Source organism: Ranitomeya variabilis, chromosome 1 (assembly GCF_051348905.1).
Source record: "Ranitomeya variabilis isolate aRanVar5 chromosome 1, aRanVar5.hap1, whole genome shotgun sequence".
NCBI classification, from domain to species: Eukaryota; Metazoa; Chordata; class Amphibia; order Anura; family Dendrobatidae; genus Ranitomeya; species Ranitomeya variabilis.
This window is the reverse complement of record NC_135232.1, coordinates 1024494176-1024512354: the sequence shown is the minus strand read 5'-3', so window position 1 is coordinate 1024512354 and position 18179 is coordinate 1024494176. Positions and strand designations below refer to the sequence as shown.

The 18179-nt window shown below is 44.9% G+C and overlaps 1 protein-coding gene across 1 annotated transcript in view; it reads left to right on the top strand.

Moving 5' to 3' along the window:
• Positions 1-16218: 16218 nt before the first annotated feature.
• ENPP6 (ectonucleotide pyrophosphatase/phosphodiesterase 6) overlaps positions 16219-18179 on the top strand; it is an 82055-nt gene continuing 80094 nt past the window's right edge. The window contains exon 1 of the mRNA XM_077272297.1: positions 16219-16575. Coding sequence (XP_077128412.1) covers positions 16335-16575 — 241 coding nt within the window. The 5' untranslated portion in view covers positions 16219-16334. The remainder of the gene's footprint in view (positions 16576-18179) is intronic.

The following is an 18179-nucleotide window of genomic DNA, read 5'->3' as shown; positions in this document are numbered from 1 at the left end:
TACAGCCTTTGCGCAGTCCTATCCCTTTGAGGGGTATTGATGCTACACCATTGGCTAAAAATAAACCTCAGTTTTGGACACAGTTAACCATGTGCATGGCGCCAGCCCATCAGGAAGATTGTCGTTTCCTGGTGTTGCATAATTTGCATGATGCTATTGTGCTGGGGTTTCCATGGTTACAGGTACATAATCCGGTGTTGGATTAGAAATCTATGTCTGTGACTAGTTGGGGTTGTCAGGGGGTTCATGATGACGTTCCTCTGATGTCAATTTCCTCCTCCCCCTCTTCTGATATTCCTGAGTTTCTGTCAGATTTCCAGGATGTTTTCGATGAGCCCAAGTCCAGTTCCCTTCCACCACATAGGGACTGTGATTGTGCTATTGACTTGATTCCAGGCTGTAAGTTTCCTAAGGGCCGACTTTTCAACCTGTCTGTGCCAGAACATACCGCCATGCGGAGTTATGTAAAGGAGTCTTTGGAGAAGGGGCATATTCGGCCATCTTCTTCTCCATTGGGAGCAGGTTTTTTTTTGTTGCCAAGAAGGATGGCTCCTTGAGACCCTGTATTGATTATCGCCTCTTGAATAAGATCACGGTCAAATTCCAATACCCTTTGCCTTTGCTTTCTGATTTGTTTGCCAGGATTAAAAGGGCTAGTTGGTTTACTAAGATTGACTTCGAGGGGCATATAATCTTGTTCATATTAAGAAACAACACCAACCCAGGAGACGGAAATCAAGGAGAAAGAGAATTACAGCCAAGGAGTTCATATAAATATATCTTTATTAGGGCAATAGCAGAACAATATGTTAAAAAAAAAATTTATTTGAACAAATTATTAAAAATATATATATTTATACATCAATTATATAAAAATGTGCAACGTGAGATAAAAAGGTACAAATAATCAATACAGGATAAAAAATAACTTTATCCTATGACCGGAATAAATATAAATAAAGAACTGATCTCAGGCCATTAATAAGTGAAAAAGATAATTTTATATATAAAAAAATATATATAAAAATATGTAGAGGTACAATATATATAAAAAAATATAATAATAAGAAAAAAGTGAAACACTATAAACAGCAAAATATCAACTGCAAAGGGGTAAAGTGCATAAGTGTCGTAGCAACAATTAAAGGGAGGGGAAAGTTTATGTAAATACACAAACGTCCCAAAGGTGCATAAAATAAGCAACCGAAACTGTGAATGTTATCACACAGTAAACAACTTGTGACACAGTAGACAATTGGTGATAAAGAAAAAAATAAATAATTTGTGCCGAAAAGAGTAGCCTCAATAGTATAGCATGAATAAAATACTGCTATGATGCAGCTGAACCGGAGATCAAGCAAGGAAAATAAAATATATAAAACCGGACATAGGAGGTACCTTGTAACTTGAATCTCAACGTGCACACGCGCCCCGACGCGCGTTTCGGTATTAGTTCCTTCGTCAGGGGAAGGGGATTAGTTCCCCCTGACGAAGGAACTAATACCGAAACGCGCGTCGGGGCGCGTGTGCACGTTGAGATTCAAGTTACAAGGTACCTCCTATGTCCGGTTTTATATATTTTATTTTCCTTGCTTGATCTCCGGTTCAGCTGCATCATAGCAGTATTTTATTCATGCTATACTATTGAGGCTACTCTTTTCGGCACAAATTATTTCTTTTTTCTTTATCACCAATTGTCTACTGTGTCACAAGTTGTTTACTGTGTGATAACATTCACAGTTTCGGTTGCTTATTTTATGCACCTTTGGGACGTTTGTGTATTTACATAAACTTTCCCCTCCCTTTAATTGTTGTTACGACACTTATGCACTTTACCCCTTTGCAGTTGATATTTTGCTGTTTATAGTGTTTCACTTTTTTCTTATTATTATATTTTTTTATATATATTGTACCTCTACATATTTTTATATATATTTTTTTATATATAAAATTATCTTTTTCACTTATTAATGGCCTGAGATCAGTTCTTTATTTATATTTATTCCGGTCATAGGATAAAGTTATTTTTTATCCTGTATTGATTATTTGTACCTTTTTATCTCACGTTGCACATTTTTATATAATTGATGTATAAATATATATATTTTTAATAATTTGTTCAAATAAATTTTTTTTTTAACATATTGTTCTGCTATTGCCCTAATAAAGATATATTTATATGAACTCCTTGGCTGTAATTCTCTTTCTCCTTGATTTCCGTCTCCTGGGTTGGTGTTGTTTCTTGCTATTTAGTGGTCTCCACTGTCTATTAAACCACACCTCATAAAAATTATATAATTTTCTTATTTTTATTGTTATCCTTATATGCATTAGTGTGGTTTAATCTCCTTGTTGTTCTCTTTGTTCGTATTAAGCAGGGTGACGAATGGAAAACTGCGTTTAATACGCCCGAGGGCTATTTTGAATATCTGGTGATGCCATTCGGACTCTCTAATGCCCCATCTGTGTTTCAGTCCTTCATGCATGATATTTTTCGGAATTATCTTGATAAATTCATGATTGTATATTTGGATGATATTTTGATTTTTTCAGATGATTGGGAGTCTCATGTGAAACAAGTCAGGATGGTATTTCAGGTCCTTCGTGATAATGCCTTGTTTGTGAAGGGGTCTAAGTGCCTCTTTGGAGTACAGAAGGTTTCTTTTTTGGGCTTCATTTTTTCTCCATCATCTATAGAAATGGATCCGGTTAAGGGTCAGGCCATTCATGATTGGATCCAGCCCACATCCGTGAAGAGCCTTCAGAAATTTTTGGGCTTTGCTAATTTTTATCGCCGTTTCATTGCCAACTTCTCCAGTGTGGTTAAACCCCTGATCGATTTGACGAGGAAGGGCGCTGATGTAGCGAATTGGTCCTCTGAGGCTGTTTCTGCCTTTCAGGAGCTTAAGCACCGATTTACTTCTGCCCCTGTGTTGCGTCAGCCGGATGTTTCTCTTCCTTTTCAGGTTGAGGTTGACGCTTCTGAGATTGGGGCAGGGGCCGTTTTGTCTCAGAGGAATTCTGATGGTTCCTTGATGAAACCGTGTGCCTTCTTTTCTCGAAAGTTTTCGCCTGCGGAACGCAATTATGATGTCGGCAATCGTGAGTTGTTGGCTATGAAGTGGGCATTTGAGGAGTGGCGACATTGGCTTGAGGGGGCCAAGCACCGTATTGTGGTCTTGACCGATCATAAGAATCTGATTTACCTCGAGTCTGCCAAACGGCTGAATCCTAGACAGGCCCGATGGTCCCTGTTTTTCTCCCGTTTTGATTTTGTTGTCTCGTATCTTCCGGGTTCTAAGAATGTTAAGGCTGATGCCCTCTCTAGGAGTTTTTTGCCTGATTCCCCTGGGATTCTTGAGCCGGTTGGTATTCTGAAGGAGGGGGTGATTCTTTCTGCCATCTCCCCTGATTTGCGACGGGTTCTTCAGGAGTTTCAGGCTGATAAACCTGATCGCTGTCCAGCGGGGAAACTGTTTGTTCCTGACAGATGGACTAGTAAAGTGATTTCTGAGGTTCACTGTTCTGTGTTGGCTGGCCATCCTGGGATTTTTGGTACCAGAGATTTGGTTAGTAGGTCCTTTTGGTGGCCTTCTTTGTCACGGGATGTGCGTTCTTTTGTGCAGTCCTGTGGGACTTGTGCGCGGGCCAAACCTTGCTGCTCCCGCGCCAGTGGGTTGCTTTTGCCTTTGCCGGTCCCTGAGAGGCCTTGGATGCATATTTCTATGGGTTTTATTTCGGATCTTCCTGTTTCCCAGAGGATGTCTGTTATCTGGGTGGTCTGTGACCGGTTTTCTAAGATGGTTCATTTGGTACCTTTGCCTAAATTGCCTTCCTCTTCTGAGTTGGTTCCGTTGTTTTTTCAGCATGTCGTTCGTTTGCATGGCATTCCGGAGAATATTGTGTCCGATAGAGGTTCCCAGTTTGTTTCTAGGTTTTGGCGGTCCTTTTGTGCTAAGCTGGGCATTGATTTGTCTTTTTCTTCCGCATTTCATCCTCAGACAAACGGCCAAACCGAGCGAACTAATCAGACTTTGGAAACTTATTTGAGATGCTTTGTGTCTGCCGATCAGGATGATTGGGTGGCTTTCTTGCCATTGGCCGAGTTTGCCCTTAATAATCGGGCTAGTTCTGCTACCTTGGTTTCACCATTCTTTTGTAATTCTGGGTTTCATCCTCGTTGTTCTTCAGGGCAGGTTGAATCTTCTGATTGTCCTGGGGTGGACTCTGTGGTTGACAGGTTGCAGCAGATTTGGGCTCATGTTGTGGACAATTTGGTGTTGTCTCAGGAGGAGGCTCAGCGTTTTGCCAACCGTCGTTGGCGTGTGGGTTCCCGGCTTCGGGTTAGGGATTTGGTCTGGTTGTCTTCTCGTCATGTTCCTATGAAGGTTTCTTCCCCGAAGTTCAAGCCTCAGTTTATTGGTCCTTATAGGATTTCTGAGATTATCAATCCAGTGTCTTTTCGTTTGGCCCTTCCAGCCTCTTTTTCCATCCATAATGTTTTTCATAGATCTTTGTTGCGGAAATATGTGGTGCCCGTGGTTCCCTCTGTTGATCCTCCTGCCCCGGTGTTGATTGATGGGGAGTTGGAGTATGTTGTGGAGAAGATCTTGGATTCTCGTTTTTCAAGATGGAGGCTTCAGTATCTTGTCAAGTGGAAGGGTTATGGCCAGGAGGATAATTCTTGGGTTGTTGCCTCCGATGTTCATGCTGACGATTTGGTTCGTGCCTTCCATTTGGCTCGTCCGGATCGGCCTGGGGGCTCTGGTGAGGGTTCGGTGACCCCTCCTCAAGGGGGGGGTACTGTTGTGAATTCTGTTGTGGGTTCTGCTCTTGGGCTCCCTCCGGTGGTTATAAGTGGTAGTGCTGCTGTTTGTCCTTCACAGCAGTCATCAGGTGCTTCCACTTTGGACGGGGCTATTTAGTCTGGCTTCACCCTTTAGTGAGTGCCAGTTGTCTATTGTTTTCTGGAGGATTCACTTCTCTGCTTGGTTTCTCCTGCTGGATTGTCCAAATCATCAAAGATAAGTCCTGGCTTTGTTTTTGCAGTCCACATGCGGTGGACTTTATAGTTCAGTGAATTGCTATGTTTTTTCTTGTCCAGCTTTGTCTGTGTAAGGATTTATTCAGCCAAGCTGGAAGCTCTGGAGTTGCAGAGTTACCCTCCATGCCTTTAGTTAGGTGTGGATATTTTTGTATTCTCTGTGGTGGATTTTTGTAGTATTTTAATACTGACCGCACAGTACTCTGTCCTGTCTTTTCTTTCTAGGTAGCGTGGCCTCCTTTGCTAAATTCTGTTTTCAGTCTGCGTTTGTAATTTCCCTCTCCTCTCACAGTCAATATTTGTGGGGGGCTGTCTTTCCTTTGGGGATTTTCTCTGAGGCAAGATAGTTTTCCTGTTTCTTTCTTTAGGGGTAATTAGTACTCCGGCTGTGACGAGGTGTCTAGGGAGTGACAGGAACATCCCACGGCTACTTCTAGTTGCGGTGTTAAGTTCAGGGTCTGCGGTCAGTATAGAGGCCACCTACTCCAGAGCTCGTCCATGCTGCTCCTAGGCCACCAGATCATAGCAGCCATGTAGTATATAACACAGCCCACGTAGTATATAACACAGCCCACGTAGTATATTGCCCAGCCACATAGTATATAGCACAGCCCACGTAGTAAATAGCACAGCCCACGTAGTAAATAGCACAGCCACGTAGTAAATAGCACAGCCACGTAGTATATAGCACAGCCATGTACTATATAGCACAGCCACATAGTATATAGCACAGCCCACATAGTATATAGTACAGCCACGTAGTATATAGCACAGCTACGTAGTATATAGTACAGCCACGTAGTATATAGCACAGCTACGTAGTATATAGCACAGCCCACGTGGTATATAGCACTGCCCACGTAGTATATAGCACAGCCCACGTAGTATATAGCACAGGCCAAGTAGTAAATAGCCCAGCCGGCGCGACCAATCAGCGACATTGGTGCGGGATCTAATGTTAAAAATAATTAAAAAAATTAAAAATCATTATATACTCACCTTCCGGATCCAGCCCAGGCCTTTCCCGCTCCTTGCGACGCTCCGGTGACCAGTCCATGCATTGCGGTCTCGCGAGATGATGACGTAGCGGTCTCGCGAGATCGCTATGTCATCATCTCGCGAGACCGCAATGCACTCTTGGGATTTAAATCTCGCTTCACTGATTGCTCGCGCCCAGCCAGCGCGAGCAATCAGCGACATTGGCGGGGTATTTAAATCACACTTCGCTGATTGGGTGACATTGGGGCGGGATTTAAATCCCGATTCGCTGATTGGTTGCGCCCAGCCGGCGGGACCAATAAGCGAAGCGGGATTTAAATCCTGCCCCAATGTCACCCAATCAGCGAAGCGTGATTTAAATACAGCCATAGAGAAAAAAGTGTATGCATATAAATTAGGATCACCACATCAATAATAAAGTACAAAAATAAATAGTTTTTATTGAGAACAGCACGCAACAAACATTAAAAACAATTAAAAACCCCAACAACATGGGTAGAGGTTACGGGTCCACATCAATTTCAGGTAAATACCAAAAAGAACATTCCACAGCCGATTTACAATAGAGTGTACATCAACATAATCAGATCACAAATGCCAACTATTTTCTAATATAGACATGCCGTTATTTCAATAAATAGCAATAGCAATAACAGTCCCCATAATGAGTAACAATGGTATAAGAGCCAAAAAACAGTATGTAAACCAGAAGAGGATACCCAATCTGAATGTAGGTCATGTCGATACGCGTGGGTCTGAACACTGACACAGCCGACCAGATCCACTAAGCCTATCATGCCAAAACTTGAGGGGACATTTTTCTGTTAGGTTAGGTAAGAATATAGGGTTGGAGGGTGAAAACCCTTTGGAATATTTAGTGCTTGTTATATCTCCATGACCTACATTCAGATTGGTGCGACCAATCAGCGAAGCGGGATTTCAATCCCGCGGCAATGTCGCTGATTGCTCTCGCCGGCTGGGCGCGAGCAATCAGAGAAGCGGGATTTAAATCCCGCGGTAATGTCGCTGATTGGTCACGCCGACTGGGCGCGAGCAATCAGTGAAGCGGGATTTAAATCCCGCGGTAATGTCGCTAATTGGTCGCGTCGGCTGGGCGCGACCAATCAGCAAAGCGGGATTTAAATCCCGCGCCAAAGTCGCTGATTGGTCACGCCGGTTGGGCGCGAGAAATCAGCAAAGCGAGATTTAAATCCCGTGCCAATGTCGCTGATTGGACCCGCCGGCTCGGCACGGGCAATCAGCGAAGCGGGATTTAAATCCCATGGCAATGTCACTGATTTGTCGCGCCGGCTGGGCGCGAGCAATCAGCGAAGCGGTGGGACCGGAGCATCGCGAGCTGCAGGAAAAGCTGCTGTGGAGGCGACGGAAGGTGAGGATATCATGATTTTTTATTTTTTTTATTATTTTTAACATTACATCTTTTTACTATTGATGCTGCATAGCATGGATTAGGAAGGAGGAATCACAGGTGAATAACCTTTAAATGGAATGTATCATAAAAAGATTTTTTTCAACAATTGAAAAAAATGTAAAGTATTAATGTTTTAAGTAAAAAAATAACTTTTTTAAAGGTATAACATAAGAAAAATATTTTTTTTAAGTTTTATATTTTCCACTTTTAAATACTATGGTCAATAGCTGCTGAAATATGCCATGAAAACCTAGTGCAGGGGTGGCTCGCATTATGACTGCAGTAATAGTGAGCGAAATCTGCTCACATGTGTATGACATCACTCCTCTCCTCCCTTTCTGGGTGTCTGCAGAATTAACCGTAAAAAAAGGGTGAGTTTCAGGAGGGACTAGGTTAAACTGACCACTGGGTCAAGTGACCTTGATGATGCTGTTCCCTGGTATAAGAGGCCAGGTCGCCAAGACGGGAGTGGATTTGGCGCCAACAAGAGGGACAGGCAGGGTGTGTGCTGAGAAAGAAGCTGAGGTCGAAGTGCCAGGAAGCTTGAGTCAGCGGGCTGTAACAAATCTAAAAGCAGAATGCAGACAATGACAGACAAGATTCGAAAACCAGACCGCACCATTCAGCATCCGGGATCCACATTGCCTGAAGACCTGACCTGCCCCGGTCAAGATCTAGAGCCTAGACGACGCCAGTCAAGAGCCGAGGCCCAGCCCTCATCCCCCCCGGATACCAGAGTCATGAGTCGCTAGTCAAGTACCAAAGATTCGTTGAGGATCCCTGATCGGGGCTGAACAGAAGGTACGAGTGAGCCGGGTCGCTGCTTCTAGCACTGACATACGGTACAGTGGATGGCCTGGGATACTACAGCGGACCTGACTGGGGCTACTCGACGTGAGGGAGGCCCAGCGAGCTCTGCTATATTTTGTCAGAAGGACTTGTGGCCTAGCGGGAAGAACCGGAGACCCCCGCTAGGGCCTGTGCTTTAGGAAGGAACTGTACAGTGACTACCATAATACTGTGACTACTACCCCTATTAGGAAATTGTAAGATTACATAACAAAAGAATGTTATAATAGTTATAGTGAACCTGAGAATTCATTGTACATCGGATATTGTATATTGCATGCTGTAATTATTTTGCTTTACATTACTCACCTTTGCTACAGTTACCCCATTTTACCATTTACTCTAGAGAAATAAACAATTTAATTGGTTACATCTGCCTTATGTTTGTCTTTGTTGCATCCTTTCACCTCCTTACATTTTCTCTATATTTCTGTATTTATTTTACTCACTTATATAGAACCATTAATTCCACAGCTCTTTACAGCTATTATTATTGCTGTCCCCATTGGGGCTCACAATTTAAATTCCCTATCACTATGTCTTTGGAGTGTGGGAGGAACTGAAGAACACAGAGGTAACCCACACAGACACGGGGAGAACATAAAAAATTCATGCTTATACAGTGGGGAAAAAAAGTATTTAGTCAGCCACCAATTGTGCAAGTTCTCCCACTTAAAAACATAAGAGAGGCCTGTAATTGACATCATAGGTAGGCCACAACTATGAGAGTAAGGCTGCCGTCACACTAGCAGTATTTGGTCAGTATTTTACATCAGTATTTGTAAGCCAAAACCAGGAGTGGGTGATAAATGCAGAAGTGGTGCATGCATATCTTTCTATTATACTTTTCCACTAATTGTTGCACTCCTGGTTTTGGCTTACAAATACTGATGTAAAATACCGACCAAATATTGATAGTGTGGCGGCAGCCTAAAAATGAGAAAACAAATCCAGAAAATCATCTGATTTGGCAAGATTAATTTTGCAAATTATGGTGGAAAATAAGTATTTGGTCATTAACAAAAGTTCATCTCAATATTTAGTTATATATCCTTTGTTGGCAATGACAGAGGTTAAATGTTTTCTGTAAGTCTTCACAAGGTTAGCACACACTGTTGGTGGTATGTTGGCCCATTCCACCATGCAGAACTCATCTAGAGCAGTGATGTTTTGGGTCCGTCGCTGGGCAACACAGACTTTCAACTCCCTCCAAAGGATTTCTATGTGTTTGAGATCTAGAGACTGGATAGGCCACTCCAGGACCTTCATATGCTTCTTACGAAGCCACTCCTTCATTGCCCTGGCGGTGTGCTTGGGATCATTATCATGCTGAAAGACCCATCCACATTTCATCTTCAATTCCTTCTTTCATGTACATGGATCAGTCGTTATGTCCTTTTGCAGAGAAACAGGCCCAAAGCATGATGTTGCCACCTCCATGCTTCACAGTAGGTATGGTGTTCTTTGGATGCAACTCAGCATTCTGTCTCCTCCAAACACGAGGAGTTTTGTTTCTACCAATCAGTTCTACTTTGGTTTCATCAGACCATATGATATTCTCCCAATACTATTCTGGATAATCCAAATGCTCTCTAACAAACTTCAGACGGGCCCGGACATGTACTGGCTTAAGCAGCTGGACACGTCTGGCACTGCAGGATCTGAGTCACTGGTGGCGTAGTGTGTTACTGATGGTAGCCTTTGTTACGGTGGTCCCAGCTCTATGCAGGTCATTCACTAGGTCTCCCTGTGTGTTTCTAGAATTTTTGCTCACCTTTCTTGTGATCATTTTGACCCCACGGGGTGAGATCTTGCGAGGAGCTCCAGATTGAGGGAGATTATCAGTGGTCTTGTATGTCTTCCATTTTCTTATTATTCTCCCACAGTTGATTTCATCACACCAAGCTACTTGCCTATTGCAGATTCAGTCTTCCCAGCCTGGTGCAGGGCTACAATTTTGTTTCTGGTGTCCTTCGACAGCTCTTTCGTCTTCACCATAGTGGAGTTTGGAGTGTGACTGTTTGAGGTTGTGGACAGGTGTCTTTTACACTGAGAACAAGTTCAAACAGGTGCCATTACTACACGTAATGAGTGGAGGACAGAGGACCCTCTTAAAGAAGAATATACAAAAAAAGGTTGCACTCTTTCGTGCCAAAACACGTCAAATATGAAATACATGAAATATGAATAGCAAAATGGCTTTTTGAACATAAGGAAAAAAATTTTTTGACACGCTTAGCACAGAATTTGGCCAAATAGTGTGAGCCCATCAACCATCGTCAAGGTGGTCTCATTAAACTGATGGGTACCTGACCTCCCTGTCCAAATGTGAACATGCAGCGCCCCAGAGTCCTGGTCGTGCAGTATTGTCGCTCTGCCGCTAAGGGGAGTGATGGTACGTCTGATTGTACTAAAAGAGTTCACCTGACCAGGTATCACAGTCACACATTACACTTCACACTCCGGCCACCAGGGGGAGCAAAATGTTCTATGTATTAGGCCACTCCTCACACTCTGGTAAAACTGGGAGTCGGATAGGAAGTTAGGGAGAAGCTGACTGGGTTTTGCCCAGGTAACATCTAGTGAGAGGAGAGCGTTGCTTGTGAAGACTCAGGGAGGTCCCTGTCAGGGGTGGGATCCTGACAGTGGCCTAGCACGAGACAGATCGTTACGGAGCCGTGCATGCACCTCATTGCGGCGGCATCCTAAGAAAGGACACGAAGCGAAGTATTTTGTGGAGAAGTGAGAAACGAGATCACAGCACAAAGGAGATAGAACCAGGAGGAGTCGTGCCCCAAGATCGGCAACATCCTTCTGAGTCGCGTAGCCGGCGGCCAGAACGCCGAGGAAGTAATAGGCTCTACGCATTACTCTGAACTACGGCAGGGCAGTTAACTCTAGGTTGGCTGTCTCACCTTTACACCTAATGAAGACAACGGAGGCAATTGTGGGAGAGGGGTGTCTCTAGGGTCCCTATAAAATAACTCCAGGCCTACCCCGTCATACGGGTGCGTCCTATCCAAACCATCTGGGGACGGAGAGAGAGAACGAAAACATACACGACAGTTGTGAGGACTATCCCGTGGTGCTCAGCAGGGAGGTACTACAACACACAGGCGCTAGTAGGAAGGCTACTGATTTCCACCTGCAAAGGGAACACTGGATGTGCCTTCGGACCGGCTGGTCTCAGCCAGCCCTGTTAGCAGTGCTCTGGATTGTGGATGCTGAAGTCTACAGTAAAAGGTAAAGAGACTGCAACCTTGTGTCCTCGTTATTTACTGCGACCTGCACCATCACCATCTACCTTACTGGGAAGCCCTCTCCCACAATTTGCCTCCGTTGTCTTCATTAGGTTAAAGGTTGGGCAGCCAACTTGGAATTAACTGTCCTGCTGTTGTTTGAAGTAATGCGTAGAGCCTATTACTCCCTCGGTGTTCCGGCCACCAGCTACGCGCCTCAGAAGGATGTTGCCGGTCTTAGGGCAAGACTCCTCCCGGTATTATCTCCTTGTGCTGTGATCTCGTTTCTCACTTCTCCACAATATACTCTGCTTCTTGTCCTTTCTTAGGATGCTGATGCAATCAGGTGCAGGCGCAGCTCCGTAACGTTCTATCTCTTGCTAAGTCTCTGCCAGGATCCCACCCCTGGGGACCTCTGTCTGCAGCTCAGTTGTTCCTCCTTTTCTCCCTGTCTGCCTGACAGGTCTTTCCTGGGTCGCACCAAGACAGCTTTCTCTCTAACTTCCTATCCAACCCCCAGTTTTACCCGAGTGTGAGGAGTGGCCTAATAGATAGGACCTTTTGCTCCCCCTGGTGGCCGGAGTGTGAAGTGTAGTGTGTCACTGTGATACCTGGTCAGGTGAACTCCTTTAGTGCCATCAGACGTACCATCACTCCCCCTGGTGGAAGAGCGACAATACTGCAACGACCAGGACTCTGGGGCGCTGCAGTACCTTCTACCCCATAACAGGGTGAGATGCGCTTTTAAATAGAATGTGTAATCTCTCAAAAAAAAATTTCAACAATTGAATTATGAAGTATTAATGTTTTAATTTAAAAAATTACATTTTTTTTTTTAAATGGTATGAAAATTAATGAAAATGTTTTGACATTTTCTTCTTTTAAACACTAGGGGGTGCAGCTGCTGAAATTTGCCATGAAAACCTAGTACACTGGTAGCTCACATTACAACTGCAGTAAATGTGGGAGAGAATAAGTGGAAGACGAGACCATGCCCTGACTTGCCGGAACAGTCCTGATGAATCCGGGATGGTGGACGGTTGGGAGGTATGCAACTGTATGCTCCATATGGACACCTACACATTACACTTACAGGAGCTTTTATGGCAATCTAAATCCATAGACATTGATATGGAGTTGGTCCTCCCTTTGCAGCTATAGTAGCTTCCACTCACCTGGGAAGTCGTTCTATAATATTTTAGTCTCAAGGAATTTTTTCCCAATCATCCAGAAGAGCATTTGTGAGGCAAGAAACTGATGTTGGACAAGAGGGCCTGGTTCACAATATCAGTGTTAGTTCATCCCAAAGGTGTTCGATAGGGTTGAAGTCATGGCTCTGTATGGGCAGGTCATGCTCTTACACACCAAACTCACCCCACCACGACTTTATAGACCTTGATTTGTGCACTGGGGCCCAGCCATTCTGGAATAGAAAGGAGCCTTCAAAAAATTGTACCTGTAGAAGGAAGGCATACCTCCCAACTTTTGAAGATGGGAAAGAGGGACAAAGTTCCGCGGTAAATTTTAGGCCACGCCTCTGACCACACCCATTCATAATTAGTCACACCCATATCCACGACCCAACCACACCCATTTAGCACTGCCGATCACAGTTTCATATACAATAATTATAAACAAAAAAATATGGCCACACAGTGCCCCATACTGTATAATGGCCACACATGATGCTCCATACTGTATGATGACCACACATGACGCTCCATACTGTATAATGAACACACATGATGCTCCATACTGTATAATGACCGCACATGATGCTCCATACTGTATAATGACCGCACATGATGCTCCATACTGTATAATGACCGCACATGATGCTCCATACTGTATAATGGCCCCACATGATGCTCCATACTGTATACTGGCCACACATGATGCTCCATACTGTATAATGACCACACATGATGCTCCATACTGTATGATGACCACACATGACGCTCCATACTGTATAATGACCGCACATGATGCTCCATACTGTATAATGACCCCACATGATGCTCCATACTGTATAATGACCGCACATGATGCTCCATACTGTATACTGTCCGCACATGATGCTCCATACTGTATAATGGCCACACATGATGCTCCATACTGTATGATGACCACACATGACGCTCCATACTGTATAATGACCGCACATGATGCTCCATACTGTATAATGACTGCACATGATGCTCCATACTGTATAATGACTGCACATGATGCTCCATACTGTATAATGACCCCACATGATGCTCCATACTGTATAATGACTGCACATGATGCTCCATACTGTATAATGACTGCACATGATGCTCCATACTGTATAATGACCCTACATGATGCTCCATACTGTATAATGACCGCACATGATGCTCCATACTGTATAATGACTGCACATGATGCTCCATACTGTATAATGACTGCACATGATGCTCCATACTGTATAATGGCCACACAGTTCTCCATACTGTATAATGATCCCACATGATGCTTAATACTGTATACTGACCCCCCTCCTGTATGTATGGCTCATATTCCCTCCCCCCCTGTATGTATGGCTCATATTCCCCCCCATGCATGGCTCATATTTCCCCCACTCCACCCTATGCATGGCTCATGTTTCCCCCCAACCCTATGCATGGCTCACATTTCCCCCCCACCCTATGCATGGCTCATATTTCCCCTCACCCTATGCATGGCTCATTCCCCCCCACCCTATGCATGGCTCATATTTCCCCCCCCACCCTATGCATGGCTCATATTCCCCCCCACCCTATGCATGGCTTATATGTCCCCCCCCATGCATGGCTCATATTTCCCCCCCCCACCCTATGCATGGCTCATATTTCCCCCCCCACCCTATGCATGGCTCATATTTTCCCCCCACCCTATGCATGGCTCATGACCCAACTTTTATTAAAAAAAAACAAAAAAAAACAGCCACAAACGAACCTTGCTCAGGTGCCGCCCCCTGCATTGTCCCCGCCCTAGGCACGTAGTGCGGGACAACTAATGTCCCTCCCAGGATCGCGGGGCTGACTGTCAAAATCAGGACAGTCCCGCGGGATCCGGGACGGTTGGGAGGTATGGTCCGAAGGACCGAGCTGCCAGGGCTGCTGAAGCACCTGGTCTAGACCTGTTGGGGCCGAACCTCCTGCTCCTAGAGGGAAAGAGATTCCTGACGGACCAAGCCAGTAACCAGGGTGAAGGGGGCGTAGCCTAGAGAAGGGAGGAAAAAGGTATTGCGTGGGAACGAACTGTTTCTTCCCGCCAGAACGCTAAGCAGGTGCAGACCGTGGCTGCTGTGAGGGTAGCGATAGGCCACAGCGTGCAGAGACAGGGCAGCGGTGAGACTCACCGTTATTGGCGGGTGCACAGGTGAGCGTGCGCCAGAGCATCGCAATACGGACGTCCAGGAGTCGGCTGTCACACAGGAAGGCGCACGCCGGGCAGAGCATTGCAGCACAGCTGTTCGGGGCACGGTGACTGCCCAGAGAGACATATGCCAAGTTGAACTTTGCAGAGAGCTTTATCCTTTTGCTCCGCAGTTATATGGACTTTGGGCTCAGCGGGCAGACCCGGAGACCGCTCGCTGCCAAGAGAAGTAGGATCGTGAATAGGGCGGGAACACCTGAAGACGCCACGTCGACCGCCGTCAGCATTCCGTTACCCTCGGAACCTCCAGCAAGTGATGAGCTGTGAAGCCATGATAAGTGAAACTGTTTACAAAAGAGGTCTACTTAAAGGGACTCTGTCACCTGAATTTGGAGGGAACAATTTTCAGTCATATGAGCGGGGTTTTCGGGTGTTTGAGTCACCCTTTCCTTACCTGCTGGCTGCAATATTGGATTGAAGTTCATTCTCTGTCCTCCGTAGTACATGCCTGCACAAGGCAATCTTGCCTTACGCAGGCGTGTACTATGGAGGACAGTGAATGAACTTCAATCCAATATTGCAGCCAGCATGCAGCCAGCGGGTAAGGAAAGGGTGAATCAAACACCCGAAAACCCCGCCCATATGACTGAAAATTGTTCCCTCCAAATTCAGGTGACAGAGTCCCTTTAACCACTTGTTATACTGTTTAATTGTTGCATTCCTTTTTTGCCTGTTATCTTCCTGCGAGGAGATCCTTAGTGTTAAGTTAAACTCTGTTCTGCAGCATTTGTGTTACTGCATCCCAGTACCTGCTTATTACATACCCACAAAGTTGGAAGCATAAAATTGTCCAAAATGTCTTGTTCTGCTGAAGCATTAAGATTTCCCTGGAGCTAAGGAGCTAAGTCCAAACACTGAAAACAACCCCACAGCATTCTCGCCCCTCCACTTTACAGTTGGGAGTCAGTCAGACAGTAATTCACCAATTCTAGACTTCAGCAGATCGCCAAATAGAGAAGCGTGATTCATTTCACCACATAGAATGATTTTACTGTTCCAGAGTCCAGAGTTGGCTGCTTTACACCATTGCATCTGATTCTTGGCATCATGTTTGGTGATACGGCTACCATGCAGTTGCATTCTGTTTTTATGTAAGTTTCTGGACTTCTCCTCAGTCTGTTGTATCATTCCCTGAAACAATGCTGTGTGATATGCAAAGCTTGTCAGCAGTCACCTGTATCACAAAGGGTTACACATTGTAGAATCAGACTTGTGTGAGAGCTTCTGCTCAGCCAAAGTCAGGCCCATCCCTTTTGCAGAGCAGCCTGTAGATCTCTTCTCTGATTCAGTGACCAGCAGCACTGACATTGGGGAAACATCCACTACAACCATGGCCCCATCCAGAGCCCTCTCTGTCCTGTTACTCACCCTCAGTCTGGCCACCCCATCCACTGCAAGCAACAAACTTTTGCTCTTTCTAATCGATGGCTTCAGATATGATTATATTAATGAGAAAGAACTTGAAGTTCTTCCTGGCTTTAAAAAGTTTATCCAGAGTGGAGTCAAAGCGGATTATATGACCCCAGACTTCCCCAGCCTCTCCTACCCCAACTACTACACTCTCATGACAGGTGAGTGCTGCGCCTTGTAGTATTTGTGTCGACTGCTGATTTTATTAATACTAGGTTCAATATAATAAATACTGAAATTAAGACACTGTTTATTCTTGATTTCTTTCAGGCTTTCTGATATGTTTGACTACAAGAAAAGTGCAGTCTGCAGCTCTATTCTTGTTATCAATAGCGGTACTTACATGAACACTATTAAACCTATTCAGGAGTTTGTCATTTTTTTTTTAATGGATCTGCCATGGCAAAACAGTGTCTTTAAAATCATGATCAATCATTTCATGTTCCTATTTCCAAACTGCAGCTTAGTAGAAATTGAAAAAAATGAAGAGTTTACTTCTTAGGGTACGTGTCCACGTTCAGGAAACGCTGCGTGTTTGACGCTGCGTGGGGCCCCAGCATAAAACACGCAGCGTCCAGATGTTCCAGCATAGTGAAGGGGATTTTATGAAATCCCGTGTCCACTATGCGTGGAAACACGCATCCGTCGGCCCTGCGACTCCAGACATGCTGCGCGTCTTTTAAGATCGCAGCATGTCCGTGTACCTTGCGGCGACGCTGCGCCACCGCAAGGAATAACACAGGGCCCTATGCGAGGGGTGCGATGATGCCGGATGTGTGCAATGAACACATCCGGCATCATCGCGTCACAGAAGGGGGCGGGGCTTAGGGCGGAGCGGGTTTGCCGCTCCGTCCATACCGCCGGCCATCCTGAAAGTGGACACATATCCTTACAATTCATTCACATTTTTTGCCACCGTTATTACATTTTTTCAAAAATTGTTGATTTTTTTTTTTTTTTTATTTTTTTAAAACAATTTGCTTGAATAAACCTAAACTAATGTTTTGCAGCAGAGGTTTCTTGTTTATTTTTCCTTATTGGTTTAAAAGTTAGTCTATTTCGATTATTGATAATGTTCTTGTAACCTAGAGGTACACATGGCCTGCACATGCACAGACATGTTCAAATTCTATTTTAAGGGTATGTTTCCACGTTCAGGAAAAGCTGCGTGTTTGACGCTGCGTAGAGCTGCAGTGTCAAACACGCAGCGTCCAGATGTTACTGCATAGTGGAGGGGATTTTATGAAATCCCGTCTCCACTATGCGTGGTAACACGCATCTGGCGGCCCTGCAATTCCGGACATGCGGTGTGTCTTTTTAGACTGTATCATATCCGTTTACCTTGTGGCGACGCTGTGCCGCCGCAAGGTAAAACACAGGGCCCTATGTGTGGGGTGCGATGATGCCGGATGTGTGCAATGAACACATCCGGCATCATCGTGTCTACAGAAGGGGGTGGAGCTTTGGACGGAGCGGTTTGCCGCTCCGTCCAAACCGCCGGCCATCCTGAACATGGACACGTACCCTTAGGCTGCATGCAGATTTTGATCTAATACCACCATTTTTGCCACATGGCTGAGAATGCACTGAAAATTAACAATCAGCTGCATTGCGAATTGGGATGGATTTTCCCATTCTTGCCTCAAAATCGTGAGAATTTACAGTAAACTCCTTGTGTTATTGATGGCTACAAGGGAAAAGCTGCTACTTATGAATAATCCCATAAGGGTATGTGCACCCTGCATCTTTTACAGGCAGATTCCTC